Below are 19927 nucleotides of genomic sequence, written 5' to 3'. Positions count from 1 at the left end.
ACCTCTGGTCCTTTTTGCCCTTTTGTGGAATGATCGACTGGGAAGACAGATATATACGCCTTGGAAGGACACGGTATTTCTCTCACTGCCAGCACCTTCATCATTACAGCTGTCAGGGGGCCCAGGGAAAATGACATTTCCAGCTTTCCTGGAGGGAAAATTTAACCATTCTCGACTTCTCCTCCATCTCCAGGTGATTAAATTAAGTGACCAATATTTGATGTAGAAATGCATCACGAAATGAAAGAGAGATGGAGAGAGAATGAGTAGTCATCTGGGAATCCGAACAGAACTATCTTGATTGAACATGAAGGGAAGGGATCTTTAGAAAAACCGCTGGCAACATATTTTAATTGAGGGCACAGTCTGCAATAGGACTATCTCTTCTGCTTCTCAAGCATTACGGAAGCTGAATCCAGGATTAGCCAGAGCATACAGTGGTAATGCGCAACTCCTGGCCTTAGCAAGTCAAGGTCTCGCAGTCAAATATACAGTGATACTTAGAATAATGGTTACAGGGGCACCTGGGTGGCTCAGTGGGTTAAAGCCTCTGCCTACGGCTCAGGTCATGATCCCAGGGTCCTGGGATGGAGCCCCACATCGGGCTCTCTGCTCGGCAGGGAGCTTGCTTCCCTTCCCCTCTTTCTGTCTGCCTCTCTGCCTACTTGTGATCTCTGTCAAATAAATAAATAAATAAAATCTTTAAAAAAAAAAAAGAATAATGGTTACATACATGTAGTACCTTATTGGACATTTTTAGTGTTTCTCAGTCTCTTGAAAGAGGTCTCAGAAGCTTAGAAAATTTGGCTAGGCATCTTCAGGTTAAGCCGGAAGGGATGCTAGACCGTATGTATACGTCATAATAAAAGATTATGCAATTTCTAGGATTTGTCTGTCACCCATCTCTGGGCAATATAAGTGAGACTGAAGGATTGACTGGAAGGTTGATAGACCTGAAGGGATTTTTTCAGAGGGAGCTGTCAGTGTTGCCTGTCTTTTCCCTCTTCTTACAGGAGAAACATGGTTAGGGGACAGGCAAGGATGCACGGCTTGTTTTCTTCTCTTCTCCCTCATTTAGCATATCTGAACTTTTTTTAATTATATATTTTTTTTCATTTCTTTTCAGTACACCAGAATTCATTGTTTATGCACCACACCCAATGCTCCATGTGCCCTCCATAATACCCACCACCAGGCTCACCCAACTTCCCACCCCCCTGCCCCTTCAAAACCCTCAGATTGTTTTTCAGAGTCCATTGTCTCTCATGGTTCTCTCACTTTCTCCTGCATTTAAAGCTAAGCCCTTCTCTGAGAACTCTGAGTGGGAGCAGGAGGAGGTAAGAGAGAAGGGAGAGCAGGATACTTCTGACTTGGCAGGCACTGTCATTGCTACTGAGTGTCAGAACTCTCCGTCCGAATGGCAGATGTTGGAAATCCCCTCCTTATCTGAGACCATGCCTCCCCTTCATTACTGAGACTCTCTCCTGCAATTCCCCAGACATGCGTCAGGCATTTTGATTCCAGCTGACCCCTCAAGGCTCTTTCTACAAGTCCTAGGTCTGAGTTTCTCAGTATGTGCACAATTGATATTTCAGACTAGACAATTCTTTCTTGTTCAGGATTGTCCTATGCATTGGAGAAAGTTTAACATCCACCCCTGGTTTCTAAACAATAGAGAGCAGCTGCACCACGCCCTCCCCCACTCACTGCCCTGCTGACCACCAGAATGTCTCCCAACATTGCCATGTGTCCCCTGGGGGAGAAGGGGGGCAACCTCGTTCATGGTTGGGAACCACTCTCTGGTTCTACCTCTAGCTCCCTCTTCTTCTGAGGTGGCTTCATTTCTCTAAGGGGCTCAGCTGGGCAAGATCCAAGACAATTCTATATCAGCTTCCCCACCCCCCATATCTGAGCCATGAAAAAGCCTCCGTCCCAACTAATTCTGGGCGTGCGACACTTCCTAAACCATATCCCTCGACTCTGTCATATGGATTTCTCAGATTCAAACAATGGAACACAGTGTCGCCCGAAACTCCATGGTCTCCTTAAATCCGCGTGCTACTGACTTGAGTGCTCTTACCCAAGAAATCCTCTCTAATAATCCTGCTCAAAATCCTCCTGACCATTTTATGCCTTTGAAGTGAAACTACTTCCTTTGTAAATTTTGCCTATAATCTAGTACTTCCTTTGGATCCTTTTGGTGGTTGAGCTGTATTTTATTTTAACATCCTATTATTATGTATTGGAAGAACTTCTATGCAACATGGAGGGCTAAGGGGGTAGGAGAAGAATAAATGAAACAAGATGGGATTGGGAGGGAGACAAATCATAAGTGTCTCGTAATCTCACAAAATAAACTGAGGGTTGCTGGGGGGAGGAGGGTTGGGAGAGGGGGGTGGGGTTATGGACATTGGGGAGGGTATGTGCTAAAGTAAGTGCTGTGAAGTGTGTAAACCTGGTGATTCACAGACCTGTACCCCTGGGGATAAAAATGTATTGCATATTTATAAAAAAAATTTTTAAATAAATTAATTAAATTAAATTTAAAAAAATGTTAAATAGGAAAAAAAAAAAAGCTCTCTGTTTGACAATGTGCTTTTCCCCCAGATAAAAAAACTGAGCCATTAAAAAAAAAAAAGAAAGAACTTCTATTAAACAGCATGTATTATTCCTGACCCTATTTTTTTTTTAATATTTTATTTATTTGACAGAGAGAGATCACAAGTAGGAGAGGCAGGCAGAGAGAGGGGGGAAGCAGGCTCCCTGCCAAGCAGAAAGCCCGATGTGGGGCTCGATCCCAGGACCCTGAGATCATGACCTGAGCCGAAGGCAGAGGCTTAATCCACTGAGCCACCCAGGTGCCCCCCTGACCCTATTTTTTTTTCACTTGCCACCAAAGAGAAAACATGTTTGTGGACCACTCATTTTTGGTAAGTACGTATTCCATTATGTTAATTTATTTAAAACTTTTCCTCTCTTAAGTCACTTATTTTTTAGTATTTTAAGTGACTCTGTGATGTAAGTCATAGAACTTTTATCTTTGATGTTAATGATTGCTTTTCCTGACCAAAAATGTTGACTCTAAAATGAAGATAAACTTTTAACCTCTTGATGCAGATTACCAAATTTCCAGGAATATTCCATCCATTTATACTTCCTCCACAGTGTGTAAGGGTGCACTTCTTACAGTGCCCTTGCGAGAATTACATCTTATTCTTGTTAATTTTTATTAATTTCACTGGAGACAAATAGTATCAATTATTAATTTCTGCTCTGTGTTTTTATTGTTTCCTTATTTCTTTTTGTTCTCTTTCTAAACGCTTTAAGGAAAAATTCAATTAGCTACTTAATATTTCTCTTTCCTTTTCTCACTAACATAAGTTATACATTTTAACTAATGAAAATCTGTGCAAAAATTTCCATAAGATTTAGACAAAATCATTTTTATCCTTTTGTTCTTCCTAATTCTTTTAAGAATTTGATGACCCTCTCCCTCCCCCCAGAAATGGATAACATATACAGGAAAAAAAAATCTGCCCTCAATTTCATGTCCTTCAAGGATTCCCAAAGACCACAGATCCACAGATCCCAAGATAAGAACGCTTGGTTTTTGTACTGCTTTGGAGGCATCCCCCAATATCTGTATGCTTTATTACATATTTTATATTTTTTAAAAATAAATTCAAGAATATTTATTTAAGAGGACATTCTAAAATTACATGAGGTTGGGTACTCTCTAGAGAATATTTTAGATTCCTAATTTTGTGTTGCAATATGTAATATATATACAGAATTTCTGAATTTTAATGTTTACAAAATTCAATTATGAAGTGCATCTTAGTATTTTTTTGTGAATTACCTGTGTGAGATCAAAGTGGAAGCAATATTGGTATTAACACACTCTTGAATTCTTTGCATATGTTGGTGAACTCTACATTTGTTAAACAGTTTACATTTTAACAGCTTTGTCCATTTATCGAGGTGTTTAATGATAATGGTAGTTCTATCCATTTACTTTTCTTTGCATTTTGCTAAAATTATACTATGTATTAGTTTGTAACTCAGATCCTTCATCTGTAAATGGAAGAATTTGGACCAGATCATTTCTAAGACTTCTGATTCTAATTCTGACTCTGTGTTACAAATTCACTATATCACATTCCTACTGTTTATTTTACTTCACAACCTCACTTAGGTACAATGTCTCATTTAACCATCTTTTACTCTAGGACCCATTTCATCTCATACCGTGATAATAACTATTCCCACTTCCATGATGGAGGGGGACGAGATTCATAAAGGGACTCATTGATCTTTAGAGCTGGAAAGGACCTGAGATCCTTGAGCTACCTATTAAAAATACTTTAGTCCAGCCCCCAGAAAGATTAGTCCTCAGCTACCTTTGTTCTTAGTTCATGGCTCTTGTTATATAAATCACCTAGTATCTTAGCTGTTCCTCCCAAAACTTTCTTCACGGATGCAGACAAAAGGTAAATTGCTTTAGAACATGTTTATTTCATTTTTCATCTCCGTACTCTGCTACATCTGTGAATTTGAACATCAACAAGAAAATGCTGGTTTGCAAGTGCACACTCAGTAACCAATAGCACAGTAACATTTACATTGTTCCAGCGGTTCCAAATGTATATCCCAAGAGTCACCAACCACATAGCTCTCGCCAGCTCCACAAGGAGGAAAATGACATTAACTCTACAATGTCCTACAAAGTTGCTTCACTGCTTCACTTACCATGAAGATGTTCAGTAGCTCCTTTTTGTCAATAGAACCATTTCCATCAGCATCATACAGCTTAAAATACCATTTTAATTTTTGCTCCATTTTTCCTCGTATAACTAGATTTATAGCAGCAATAAACTCTAAAAAGTCAATAAATCCATCCTATGAAAAGCAAGGTGGAAAGGGAAATCAATATCTAAGAAAAACAATTGTTTTTATTTGAGAAGTCATGGTTAGCACAAATTAATATAACTCACAAGATTAAAGCATAGAAAACTTCCCAGCATTTTGTTAAACAAACAAACAAAAACATGGGTACAGTGTATAGAAACAAGCGACTTTAAATATATAGGTAAGTTCCTTTTTTTTTTTTAGAGAAAATATCTACTCCTTATGCCCCCCAAAAAAGGGAAAAGTTCTGAAATCCTAGGAGAGAAGGCTGTATCCTCACCACCACACATCCCACAGTGACCGTCTTCTCCTGAATATCTTCAGGTTTTGTCCTCCACTCAGGAAAAGACAAGGTACCAGTTTCTAGTAGAAAGGAATTACCAGGAGCTAAATTCTATACTCCTCTTTAGAGCGCCCCATTGATATTTTTGGAATGCTAAACTCCACGATTCCTTTTAAGTATGTCGTTTTCAGTATGAATCAAAATTTATGAGCCTCTTTTCTATAAAGATTTTGCCATATTAGTCAATCTTAGAAAAGACTGTTTAAAGCTCTCAAGCTTTAGGCAGTTCCCCTCCTCTTGTTTTACTTTCATTTGAAACAGAAATAGTAGGTATCATTCTTAAGACTCACACCGTACAAACCTTGCTCAACTATCTTAAGAAAGGTAACTGGCTCTAGGGAGCATGGGATCTATTCTCTGCTGTGTTCCCACAGGGATTCAAATACCAAATGGTAGCATATTCAGCCCAAGAAAGCACTCTGTCAGCTGCATTCCCCTTGGAACTTTGGAATGTAGAGTCCTATTTACAAAACAGGAAGTAACATAAAGTACCCCTTTCCCTTGGACGTAAAGGGCTTGAAACGTATTGGCCTGTAAAATGGCACGCTTTTGCTTTGAGCCTCAAGGTTTTGTGTCTAGTCTATTAGAAAAGCAAATGAAAAATCACTAGTAGTTCTGGTTGTGAAGCAGATCTTGTTTGCTGGTTAACAGCTTTTTGTGTGTCTGTTTGTGTGTGTGTGTGTGTGTTTTGTTTGTTTGTTTTGTTTTGCTTGTTTTGTATTGTAGACTACTACAATATCTTGGATAATGAAAGCCAATGTGCTAATCACTATAGCCTGGTCTTCAAAATGTATTGTTTTTAAAATTTTTCTACAATATATAATAAAAATACCGTAAGAAAATATTTTAAAATTTTACTACATGTATTAGGTTTTTACATTTTACAGCTTAGATATCTTTATCCCATCAATAATTTTAATATTTCTTGTAAGTGATAGGACTTCTGCTAACAGTTTGGAGTCTGGTTGAATAGGCCTCCTGAAGGATATTTGCTCAAGTCTACAAAACATAGCTGGTTTTACCTTTTCTCCATCTGCCTTTCCTACTGCTCGTCACCACTTCACTGTGTGAATCACTAGCCTTGCTATGGCTGAGACAAGGGAGATAAGTTATCACAGAGTGGAAATTGAAGGTGACATCAAGATATCTTCTGATTTGGTGGGACATGACTATTATTTTTCAGTGATGAGACCAGCAGGTGCAGAGAACAGAAGTTGAATGGACAATGGGGACATTGGCTCTCAGGTCTTCCTCTTGTGTCTTAGGGCACGCAATCAATACAATCATTTCCTGGGCAGTTTTTATGCCTGTTTGCCCAAAGCTTACAGAAGCATCCTCCCTGAGAAGTCTTAGCTGGCTTGTTATAAAGTTTCCATAAAAACCTTCTATTTTGTGATGGTTTGTTTCTCTTTTTGAGTCCTGCTTCAGTGATCACAGTTTTCGGTGTCACCTATATAATGAATGGCAACAGGCTAGACTGAACCTTGTTGACGTTAGAACATTTGGTATTTTATGATTAGGCACAGTGGGCCGGTGGCCCTAACTCCTTCCAAACCAGGTTCTGGAAGCTCTGAGCAAACTGTATCAAGAGAGGAGCATAAATATTTTCATTGTATGGCTTTAAAATGGACAATCCAGTTAATCTACAACCAAAGTTGATGGTGGATAAGAAAGAAAGTCTTTTTTCCTTAGACAACTGCAGCCTTTGGCAAAATCTCCTGCAAGCAAAACATTTTCTGTTTTCATTTCAGCATTCCATTATGTAATTAGACAAATTCTTAACAATCCACAGCCAATTCTTCTTTCCAGTTATCTTTCTGGTAAGATTTTGTGAAAATTTGCATCAGTGAGACAATTCTGGTGAATGTGATTTAATGGCTTGTGTTAGTGTTGGAGAGAGTTTTAGGTAATGCTTACTCTGTAAATCAGAAGATAAAGTAATCGCTGCCTTCAGTTAACCTATAGTTTTCAAGCTCAGGGTGGGGAGGTGGATAAGAATCACAGAGAAGGGGCGCCTGGGTGGCTCGGTGGGTTAAGCCTCTGCCTTCGGCTCAGGTCATGGTCTCAGGGTCCTGGGATCGAGCCCCACATCGGGCTCTCTGCTCAGCAGGGAGCCTGCTTCCCCCTCTCTCTCTGCCTGCTTCTCTGCCTACTTGTGATTTCTGTCAAATAAATAAATAAAATCTTAAAAAAAAAAAAAAGAATCACAGAGAAGGTGAGATGTTCCGGCAAATGTGACTAGGAAGAATGCAACAGAGAATGTCCAAAGACTTTTCTTTAAGGCTATCCAAGGAAAATCCTTTTAAGTTTATATTTCTGTATTTGAGCCCCCAGACTCCTTGTGGTGCAGAGAACTTCCTGAAGATGTCTGATACCAAATGGCCTTGTGCCAGCGTAGGGTTCCCCAACCCCTTGGCTGGATACAAACAGGTCCATTGGATGACCAGCCTCAAAATACCATAGGCCTTAGCTGACCAATGGGTTACTTATACCAGGACACAGCTATAAAAAAGGAAGATTCCATTTCTTCCCATAGTTCCTCACCTTCCCCCTTTAACTACAGCCCCTGTCACTGCCACATGGCAGACAGTCTCTCCCTTGCCGTCCTGTCCCCTGCTCCTTGGCAGTGTATTCAATAGACTTCCACCTCCTTCAAAAATAGCTGTCTTTGCCATTATGATTATTATGATTGTTATTTTTTACTATTATTTGCAAAATGAAGGACTCTTTCTAAAACTGAAATTCTACCATTTGAATCTGTGAAATGAAGCCAAGTTCCCCTAAGGACATGACCCAGATTATAAATTTGTGGCTCCATCCCAGGGACTAAACTCCAAAGCCGATGTCTCTGGAATATATTGAGATGACATTTCGGTATCTGTTTCTCCAGGTCTCTCAGGTATATAGAGTGTGATGGCAGGACCACATTGGCATATCAGATGTTATCTTCAGTGACATCTTACCTGGCATTTTACTAAGTGGGGAGAATGGTGGGGTTAGTCAAGGCTGCAATGCAGGTGTGAGGTCCTGAAGAGGGGGAAGTGCTGAGCCAAAGCAAGGACCCCTTGCCCAGCAAAGGGACACTACAGAGTCCTAGCCAAGCACCCTGAGTGGTATATACCAATAAGTGTCCTGGGGTCTAGTGACACCAAGACCATAGAAACAGGATTGTTATTACAACAACTAGGGATCAGACCCTGTATGTTCTAGTGTACCCTCTCATTCAGGAAAACAAATAATCTAAATCCAACAAAAATCCTCCGAACTATTCCCCAGATTAAAACTCTCCCTTCTCACAGCGCTAATGTTCTGCCACTTTTCACAGAATCACTCTCTGTGAAAAATTCATGAATTGTCACAGACCCTAACCTGAAGACATTTTCATTCTTTTACATGTGACACTTTCCAATGGCATTTTACCAGCTGTGGTAAGTCAGCAGCAACATAGGAATTGAAATGTCTGCCTGGAAATGGTTGCTCAGATGGTAACTCAGAGAATTAGTATAAGTATATTATATGACTGATCAATAATCATCAGTGATATTTAATTTGCTTTTTAGGAGCTACCAAAAAATAGGTAATATAAGGACATCCCAATTTTGTCAAACACATACGAGTACTTTTTAAAATACCTTTGTGAATTTTTGAAATCTATAAAAGTTATGTTCAGCATTTATGACCTAGCCCCATTTTCATAGATAGACACTTAACACTAATAGCAAACATAGTCTCCATCAGCCATGGAATTGCTGGAATGCCCTGAAAAGAGACTCGGCTCTTTAAGATGAGAAATATACTGCTGGCTTGGTAGGTCGGTTCTATAATGTGATCTTTATGCAGATCAAACACAGTTGTTCTTGACCATGACTATACAAAATTCAAGAGTCCTGGGACAACGCGTGTCTCGCAGTATGTGTCAAATAAGCTCACAATTCTGAATAGGTTTCTTGGATATCAATCAAGAAGCCCTGAGCATCTGCCTCCAGCATGTCTCCAGCTCAGTATTGTCTGGACCAGTGTGAATCAGAAGCCAGTCTCAGGTGCTCTGGGGGAGGGCAACACAATTGTCTGAATGGGCTACCTACGGAAGACCCACCAGCGATCACAGCAATGGCAGCCTTTTGCAAGGAACATCCTTAGGGAGCCAATGTGTCTCCCTACGTAATATCACAGACAAAATAAAATCCAGGCTTGCCCTAATCCAGACAGTTTGCTGTCTCCTAAGAGTATTATTTCCCATGGAAGAGCCTGGATTCTTGTCTTTCCCGAACGGAAGAGGTAAACAGAGATGAACAGACGGTGGGAAGTATAGAGCTGTATTATATGCTTCAAGGCTGTGTGTGTCTCCACTACGATTTGGACCCAGAGTCCCTTTTTAAAATGTACCCCAATGCTACAAAGCTTTTCGGTAGCAGAAATGGGCATAGGGCCCAGCTTTCTAGCACTTCCACGGTGGTCCTTCTGGCTTAACTGTGGCGCTCCTGTCTGGACGCACAGTCAAACCACCTGGAAGTTCACAACAAAATAAACATTGTTTGGATTCGGTGGGGGCTCAGGTGGAGACCTAGCCGGTAGTCATTTTCATCATACCCCAGGTGCTTCTCAGATGGAGCCAGATTTGAGAACGACAATTCCAACAGGTTTTGTTCAAATACGTGAGTGACAACAGCTTAAGTTGAAATGTACGTCAGCAGGTACAGCGGATGGCTTTAGCAGGTGAAATTCTGTGAGAAGCTCCACCAGCATGTTGATAATTGATGTACATGCGAAAATGCTTCGTAAATTACAAAGTGCTAACCAAATATGAGGTGTTTTATTATCACCAACACATGCTTCCTGAGAGCTTCCAAGTCAGTCCTTCTGAAGCACTAAGCTCAGTCTTTCCCCTTAAGAGATGGATGGCAGCCTTGTTTGTGGTCTCTAGGAGATGGTCATTTGTTTGCAGTAAACCTGTCTTACTGGGGAGCAGCAGGAATTGCGGTCGCCCTGCAGGCAAGACAACCTGATACAGTGTTAGAAGCTGGGGGTTAATGAACAACAGCAATTACAACAAAAGTTAAAAGCCAGGTTGCCTGCTCCAATTTTAAAGGGTTCTCACACAGAGAGAGGCTAAGGAGCCAACTAACCAGAGGTCACTTGTGCATTTCAAGTAGAGCTAGCACTTCCGTGTAGCTGTTCTGGGTTGAAAAGACTTGAAACTCTAAGATGATTCCCATTTAATTCATCTCATTCTGTGACTGGGAATCATTTGAAGGGGCTAATGTGTCCCCAAACCACACAAAGGACTCTCTACAGCACTGGGGTTGGTTAAAGAAGAGAAATGGTGGGCACACCACCTCTGCACCTGGAGGTGCACCCTTTCATTCGGAAAGCGAATCTGAGCTTGATAAACTTAATCTTCCTGTTATCAGACCCTTAGGGCTGAGGTCGGAGTTACCTGCATTTTACAGATAAACGCACCACCCCTTGGTGGGTCTTCGGACACATTTTCCCAAAGTTTTCTCCTATGTTATGTCACATGCGCTGAGCGATAGTGTGGGCAGGAGAAGTCTTGTCTCAGTTTTAGAACTGATGTCACTGACACGGAGAGGTTAGGAGCCTTGTCCAAGATTACACACGGTGATAAGGGTCAGAGCAGGGACAGGAGCCCAGCAGCCTCCCTCTCCTGCAGGGCCTCCCCCTCCTCCCCGGGTGGCCTGGGCTTCATAGTACAGAGAGTCACAGAAAGGCTCATTAAAAAGAGCAAGGACTCCTGACATTGAAGCCAAGATTTGATCTTTGAACATATGTATAGGAAAACTAGCAGATACTGTAGTAATCATCTATTAGATCCCCCGCTTGCTCTTTCTGTAACAGTTATCACCCGTGTTTCTAAGGAATCATTCACATTCCCTCTTTGATTCCCAGGGTTTTCCGAGGAATTTAGATACCCTGAAAACTTCCCCACTGTTTCATTTTCTCCTAGCATTTTAAGGTATCCTAGTGCTGTCAATAGATCTTCTGGCTTGAACCATCACTCCATTTATGGTTTGAGTTCCAAACCTGTAAGTTCAGAGAAACCATTTTCTCTTGCCGGTAGACCTCGGAGTCTTAGGAGGGGCAGAGCACTTTTGATCTCAGAGCTCCCAATGACACTCTGTTTGGATAAAGCCCAGTTGCCCGTATTGGCCCAGAGTGCTATCCATTCACCTTGATGCCTATCACCTAGTAAGAATGTCACCAGGAGCCAGAGGGGCCGAGGGCTCACTTTCTGCTCTGAGAGTCTCCAGGCAAGTCACTACCGGTATCACCGGGCTCAGCGGGCCTCACTGCTCAGCTGTGACGTAAGAACACACTCATTGGCAACAATGCGGTGTCGGGATGTGGCAGAGACACAGGTGAGGCACCCAATGTGTGCGACCGTCAGGGATCCTCTCACAGGGACCCCCTGCTGCAGTGAGGTCCCCGCGTACCCTCCTCTCTCCTACCTGGTATTTTTAGTGGAGCTGTTCTCTTCGTTGAAATTCTCAACTCCTCACTTAAAAGAGGAATACCATAGCAGTTTGGGATGCAGCCCTTGGAGTCCGCTGGCCAGCATTCCAATTCTGCTGTGTCATTTCAGGCAAGTGACTAAACCTCTCTGTGCCTGTCTCCTCACTGGGAAAACGGGAATGTGAAAAACTGTAGCTACGTAGACATTATTGCTGGGAGGAATCTACTAACTGAAGAGCTTAAAACAGTGACTGTACAGAAGCATTCAGTACGTGTTACCATTTATTAGTAATGATTCAAGTTCTTTCTTTCTCCCAACATCCCAGAGTGCCTCAGCTTCTCCAAAAATCCTTGCCTGACTCTATGTTTTAGCTTTTGTCCCATCCTCGGATCCCAGTCAATACCGCAGTCCTGCTACTGTTTGTTATGCTGCTTTATTTTATCTATGCTTTGGGCATTTAGTCACCACATAACTTTCATCCTCAACTAGATCGTAAACTCTCTGCAGGTATAAAAAGTCACATCTCCTACCTGCCTACCTACTCACCCCCATTCCCCCACACTCCATAAAATGTGAGTATGGTTTTTCTACTGTTGCCTGTCCTTCAGGGATGCCACTGGAGAGTTCCCCGGCCCCTCCATCCAGCCTGCCTGTCTCTGGAGAGGCTGGCTCATCAGTCAAATCCCTGGGCAGGGTTTAAAACCAGCCCTATAGTACCTGAGACCATCTAGAACCTTGCAACTAAACAGTATGCTTTGCCCTCTCTCAGTCTTTGATTCTCTACTACCTTCTATTACTGGAAGATGCATTTGCCATCCCACGAGATCCTCAACTCCTTTGAGGACAGGGAACGACTCCTCTGCATCTTTGTGCCTACATTCCTTCCACCATGCTGCTCAGTAAATATTTGCAAATCCAGCGGGATAATAACGTGCTGTGTTAAGGATGTGACTCCGCTCCTGCTAATCCCTTCTATCATGCAGCCCTCCCTAGTCAGTGAAGGTTTTCATTGCCTAAGAGCTAAGTCACTGTAGCAGAAAAGCAGAAATCAAGTTCATGCTTAGCTCTTGACTTTCAATAGTTTAAGCCATTTAGGATTCAGAGCATAAAATTTATGCCATAAACAAAAGATGTGAAAGAATATATGATTAGAGCCGGTTTTCTCTAGTTTCTCTTTAGTCCTTCCAAACTAGACCGAGATTCTATAGGCTGGATTTGGGAAAGGAAGAGAGATTGCAGGACTCTGGGGACTAGGACGGGGGAGAGGGCAGTGCTCTATGAGGGCCAAGAATGGCTGGAGGTCTGGGTGACAGGAACACTGGGCAGGTTGGGCAGAGAGAAGAACACAAGCACTTGTGGTTCTCTCACTGGGCTTGGGAGGAAGGGCTGGAGGAAGGGCTGGTCACACAGTCCTGAGCCAGTCTAAGAGGCTTCTGTGACTAGGAGTATGAGGAAGCTCAGAGGGACCCTGAGCCAGGGGGAGGCCCACCGTGCAGACAGCGGCCTTGAGCTTGGGGCAGGAGGTGAGGAGAGATGTGGTCTCGGCGAATACCAGTGTGGACAGCTGCCCCTCTGCCCCGTGTTCATGCAGATATTAGCGCAGCCATGGGCTTTATGTGCAACAATGGGAAGCGGAGGGGGAACACTCCTTGGTAAAATGGGGACTCAAAATATAAACTAACTCCATCATGGAAAAGTAAAGTCACATTTCCTGAATGCTTGAGTGTGTGAGCTGAAATGCTTCCAAGCTAGAAAAGGGTAAAAAATAAACTTTAAAATTTCCCTTGAGATAATCACTCTAATCGGGAGTGAGGTTAGATTTTGGAAGACACAGTGGCCTTCCTTGGTATAAATATGGGGGAAAATGGGGGGGGGGAAGGAGAGAGAGAAATGGAAAGGGGAAATAAGTGCAAATAGAAAAGGGAGGACACTCCGTTTGTCACTATTTTGTTTACTCACTCGGTAAATATTTGTTCAACATCTACTCTATGCCGCTATGGTATGTTCCTGGTCTGGGAAAGCATTCGGGATCTGAAAGGGATGATTAATGTGTTTTCACGTTCGTGTTTCTGCACTGTTTTTTTCACAAGGATGAATTCACGTACCACTTGTACTTAAAAAGAGAGAGGAGGGGCGCCTGGGTGGCTCAGTGGGTTAAGCCTCTGCCTTCGGCTCAGGCCATAGTCTCAGGGTCCTGGGATCAAGCCCCGCATTGGGCTCTCTGCTCAGCAGGGAGCCTGTTTCCCTTCTTCTCTCTCCCTCTGCCTGCCTCTCTGCCTACTTGTGATCTCTGTCTGTCAAATAAATAAATAAAATCTTTAAAAAAAAAAAAAAAGAGAGAGAGAGAGAGGAGAAGTGAAGAGCAAATTGCAGATCACGTGTTAAGAAAGCAGGATGGCTGGAGCACAAAGGTCCAGGACGCCTAGTGGCCCTGGGCACTTCTCTCGTTGCTGGATCTCAGCAAATGGTAAGTTTGATTTGATTCTCTGCTTTGGAATCCGTAGGATTTCTATCATGCAATGGATAATTCAGAGTTGCAGAAAGTAAGGAATCCAGGCTGTCCCTTGCACAGAGACAGACCTTAATTTTGAGGAGTACGGTTTCTATCGCTCACCTCACCTACAAAGACGGGCTAATATGTTTTGTGCTGTCTTTTAAAATTTACTTTTTGTTATCATCAGACATTTTTCAATCAGTTTTTATTATTGCACGGTTGAAATTAAATGAAAAGGCTTATCATTTAAAACTTTGAACTTACAGGTTATTTTCCCTAGCCTTTATTTACATGTTTGCAATGACGGTTATTCTACGATGTTTAGATAGATCAATTCTAGACATTATCTGTTTGTATCTTATTATAGCAAATGATGGGTATTTAGTTCTATGACCCTCACATATATCCAAGCAACGTCCTGGAGCCTATTCTATCTGCTGGGGCGAGCTGATTGTTAAATTTTCAGGAATTTTGCAGACCAACTATTAAATGGTTGGTATCCTGAAATTGGCCATGGTGGGAGTATTTACACCATGGAGATCAGCATAGGTTACCAGGGCTTCCCCCACCAACCCTAGAGAATCAGTTATTAAACATTTCCCGGCACACCACAGTTCTTCCTCCCTACTCACACAATTGTAGGTTAATTTAAAAGTCAAGAGTTTAATTTTAATAACTAGTAAATTTTGTTCTCTGTATATAGCCTATTGGTATACCAAAATTATGGACTTCCTTATTTTACATGGAGTTAATAATTGCCTCATCATTATCAGGCTGACATCTCTGAACCTATCAGACAATCTGAGAAAAGTGTGACAACCAAGAATTATGTGCTTACAAAGTATTTTTGCCGAGCAAATGAATCTGAATCTATTTAAATTTCTACAGCTAAATACCAGTTTATGCATAATTTGAAGAATAGACAGCTCGATAGCACTAGAAAGTTAGATATGCAATCAACTAAATCCAGAATGCAGAGCATTCTACAGAACCAGTGACTCTCTTTCCTCAGCAAATCAATGGCATATGTGGGGGGGGGGGGCGGTGGATGAGGGAACAGAGGTGATTAGGGGACTATTACAGAAAAATACAAACTTAAGAGTCATAGCCACCAATTTCCACCTATGGACCTTGTTTGGATGCAAACTCAAATCAAGAACAATAAAAAAGTATGCTTAAGGGAAAAATGCATCTCTATGTTTATAACAGCATTATTTACAACAGCCAAGATATGGAAACAACAGTGTCCATTGATGAACGGATAAAGAAGATGTGATATATATATATATATATATATATATATATATATATATATTCATTCTTAGGTTTTTAGGATCTTATTTTTAATCCCTGTTTAAAAAATTTCTCCTATTTATTGTGTTGGGCCCTTGTGAAACATGTGTCTAACAGGTCTGGGAAATTTTTTTGGTTTTATTATAATTTTACATTTTCTCTGGGCTCTGTTCCTGTGGTTGTATTCATTGGATATTAGACATATTAATCCTAATTTAAGGAACATATTTGGAGAAATGTTATTTGGAATAAAACAGGAAGGAAGTTGGGAAACGCTAAATGGGCTAATCTGACCCACCTAAAGAAGGGTGTAAAAGAAGTTTGGATGGAAGTGTCCTAGACATTCCTGAAACCAATGGTTTGACAAAGCCACCAGGAAATCCATGAGTCAAAGCCTGATGACAAAGGAATCCTGTGTCTTAGGAATGGGTTGGCCTTATTATTTCTGCTGCGCTCTATCATTGTTGGTCATCTAAAACCAAGCATGGACTCGGTGCGTGTGGTGAAACATTTCAAAGCAATGCACCTGGGGTTCTGGTCAATTACCTTCCAGTTAGGTCTGAGGTGCCAATGTCATGGCCATTACTGTAAAGTGGGTTCTATTATCACTGTGATGTTGAATGCGTTAGTCTATGTACTGTCCCTAAAACAGTGTGTCTAACACATTTAACTATGGTTAATTAACTACTATTAAGGAGTGACAAGGAGATGCCTGCCTGCAAGGGTGTGTGATAAGCCCAAGGAATTGTTCTAAACTCAACGCTCTAAACTTTAGGATCTATTTATTTCTACTTTAAGCACAATTCCAACAAGTTTAGTTAACTAGAGTACATGCCAAAGCCAGGTTGGAAATGACAGTGTAAGAAGAGATTGGAAGCTTGTTATTATCAGAACAATCAGAAAGCTGGAAAAGGGGTGCCTGGGTTGCTCAGTGGGTTAAGCCTCTGCCTTTGGCTCAGATCATGATCCCAGGGTCCTGGGATCAAGCCCCACATTGGCTCTCTACTCAGCAGGGGGTCTGCTTCCCCCACCCCCTGCTTCTCTGCCTACTTGTGATTTCTCTCTCTTTCTGTCAAATAAATAAATAAAAGAAAGCCGGGAAAGGTGTATCTGGCAGCAGGGAAAGAGAAAAACAACAAAAAGCAAACAAACAAAAGCATATATTTTCATGATTTTCAACATTAGGAAACTTAACCCCAGCAACTTCAGCAGGTATGGGTGCTTCATGGTATTTCAAATATGTAACAACCCATGTTCATAATAATGACTGATATCAAAAAGCTTTTTACTGGGACTCTGAGGAGGAGGAAAAGTAAGACATGCATTTTAGAATGATTTCCATCCAGAAGAGTTAAAACCACAGAGGAGCTGCTCCACAGAAATAGTAAATCCTCCAGGAGTCTGGACAGCTGAGAGTTTTATTGATCTAATTAAATATATGGTTTTTTCTGTTTTCCTGTGCATAATTGCATATCATTTCTCACTATCACTTGATAACGAGCAATCCTTACTCTTCTCATTTTACAACCTGATTTTATATCAAGATCCCCACACCTTGTGTGGCATCTGTCATCCCTGCCTAGGTTCTCTTGCTTGCTAAGCAAACGTAAAATGTTGACGATAAAGCACGAATACCAGCAGAACTCGTGAGTCATTTAATTAAGCTTCTGAGGTGGGCTTGGCCATCCTATGGCTGTCACGGAGAAGACACTCCGATCGCACAGACTGCCTGGCTGAACGCCATCTGGCCCTCGACAGCGGGCGTCATTGTTTCCACCCAGCACTTCAGTTCCCGTGTTCCTCTTCTTACCCAGGAACCAGACACGCATAGCTTCCACAAACACTGGGTGGACAGCAAAATCTCTGGCATGGTGTAGGTCACCAGCTACTTGGAAGATGAACTGAAAAACCTGACAATAGTTCATCTTCTAACCTCCCAGGAGGACTGTCAGAGTCTGAGAAGCTGCAATCTAGAGCCATGGGAGGCAGCTTCCAGCAGGCGCAGTGGGACAGCCGCTGCCACACAAAAACCAAAACATCTAGAATGGTGGAGAGAAGGAGCTGAGGGAAACACACATAGGCAGGGACACACAGACCACATGCCAACATGCACACAGGTCCCTGTCTCAGTCACTTCAGGCTGTTGTAACAGAAAAACCATGGACTGGGTGGTTGAAAACACTTGGAAATTTATTTCTCATAGTTCTTTGAGGGAGGAAATCCAAGATCAAGGCTCAGGCCGATTCACTGTCTTGGTCAGAGCCCACTTACTGGTTCACAGACAGCCAGTCTTCTCACTGTCCTCACATGCAGGAACACACTCTCTGGGGTCTCTTTATGAGGGCTCTAACCCCATTCATGAAGGTTCTGCCCTCCTGATCTAATATCTCCCAAGGACCCCACCTCCAAATACTATCATAATGGCGCTGCCAGAGTTAGATTTCAGCATATGAATTTGAGCAAGTGACAAAAAAAGAAAGCTCGTTTAGAATGGAGTCAGGAGGCCAGCAGGGGGAGCTCTCATGCCCCACCACTCCTCGTCCACTGCACACCCAACCAGAAGAAACTTTCTTGTCTGTGGCTACTGCTTTTTTTTTTTTTTTTTTGCAAGTGCCCCACCCTCACCCCACAATAGGTCAGCCAGGAGATACCACCACAATTCAGATAGTGAAAAGCCACTATACTTCAAACTCCCAGTTTACTCCAATCGACTTTTTGTTTATAAAAGCCTTCCCAATCTCGCCCTTTCCTCCACACAAGAGATCCTCTCATCTGTTCGGCAGACAGGCCTATGGTTCGGCCATAGCTTGCTTGTCCAAGATTGCAATTCTCTCCTATTTCCAAATAATCCCATTTCTGCTGGTAAAACTGATAGTTTTATTTTTAAGGTTAACAGGGGGACACAAACATTCAGCTTCTAACCTATCTAGAATATATTCCAGCATTAAGAACAAAAGCAGAATCTGCCTCATTTTCCCACTGATTTGTAAGCTCCTTGAGGGCAGAATTGTTGTTTGTTTGCATCTACACTAAGAAAAATTTACGAGGCGGGAGACCCTGCCACGCTAAGCAGGCAGTGCCTCATTCATGCTTGATAACAAAGAACATGTCCTAAAAGAAGTGTGTTCCCTACATTATTATCAGAATTAAAATAGTTGTTAATATTACACAGGTTTAATTTTCCCTAGTTTCTCGCTGGTACCTCTTTTTAAGTCATCTGCTGTTTGGTTTGTTATTTTGTTTTGGTTTGTTATTTTGTTTTTTGTTTTGATTTGAAAAAGGTCTCAAAGGGCTGTGCTAGACTCCACACATCTCAATGGATAGGCCATCGTTTTAATTGTGTTGATTTATGACTTCTTTCTCATCTATTCTCACACACAGCCTTCTAAAGTCATCTATCATTCAATGAGTAATATTTCCCCTTTCCCTTTCATTCTAGATGGCATCAGCCCATTTTGAAATGTACCGGTGAAAAATAACTGAAATGCACAAGGAAAATTAGGCAAGAAGAATTTCACCCTGCTAGGTGAGATTGTTACTTTTTTGGCTTATTTTTTTCTATTCCCTATTTTTCCCTCCCTCATCTTTGTATCTTTAGAAGTCTTGAAAATTCAACGTGCTGCAATTCCTCAGGAATGAGTAAATTCAAGACAATAGTTGAGTCACAATCTTTAGAAACTAAAATTTATCTGAATTTAAAACTAAATTGTTTTTTTTCCCCCAACTAAAATGGTTATATATGAAAAAGTATTCCAGCATTCCAGCTTCTGAGTACAAACAACATGTTGGCGAATTTGTATTGATTTTACCTGCCAATCTAGATGCAATCACACTTTTTAAAGCAGATTCCTGTAATTTGCTTTTCTATAAAATGTCACCAACGCATTAAATACTTTGAAAACAGTCTTTGTAAATCAATCTGCACTTATTAGATTTGTTTAAACGATAGCATTAGAATTCCATGCCGAGATTTAATTTGGTTTTAAAATAACTCCCTACATGCAGAACATTTCCAAGGGCGGAGAGGCTAGTTCCCAATTACTTTCATGCCGTCAGTAGCTAAATGTGTTTAATGACTCACTTACCTACAAGCTGTGGGATCTCTGAAGAGTTCCTAATTCAGTGAGATGCACATGTTTTACCTCAGGCTATTTCAAATTTTCAAAAAGGGGAGAATACAGAACCACAGCCAAATAAAAAGTAAAGGTCTTACCTTGTTCATGTCAAAGGTATTATAGACTTGATCAACATGTTGATTGGCCTTTGGATTCAGACCCTGCAGACCCAAGAGTGTTTTAAATTCATGCAGTGTTTGCAGGCCGGATGGATATTCCCTCATAAATTTTCTGTACCACACATAGGTCTCTTTAGCAGAAACTGCTGTCTGACCACGAGCTTCGGATTCGCTATTTCCCAT

General features: G+C 41.6%; 1 protein-coding gene across 1 annotated transcript in view; it reads right to left on the bottom strand.

Moving 5' to 3' along the window:
• Positions 1–19927, bottom strand: part of GUCA1C (guanylate cyclase activator 1C) — a 29479-nt gene extending 9552 nt beyond the window's left edge. Inside the window, exons 1-2 of the mRNA XM_059388134.1 lie at positions 19724–19927; positions 4750–4899 (exon numbers count right to left, since the gene is read on the bottom strand). Coding sequence (XP_059244117.1) covers positions 4750–4899; positions 19724–19927 — 354 coding nt within the window. The remainder of the gene's footprint in view (positions 1–4749; positions 4900–19723) is intronic.

This window comes from Mustela nigripes, chromosome 2, assembly GCF_022355385.1.
Source record: "Mustela nigripes isolate SB6536 chromosome 2, MUSNIG.SB6536, whole genome shotgun sequence".
In the NCBI taxonomy this organism is placed as follows: domain Eukaryota; kingdom Metazoa; phylum Chordata; class Mammalia; order Carnivora; family Mustelidae; genus Mustela; species Mustela nigripes.
The sequence above is the reverse complement of the archived record's forward strand: the minus strand, read 5'-3'. Positions and strand labels throughout refer to the sequence as shown.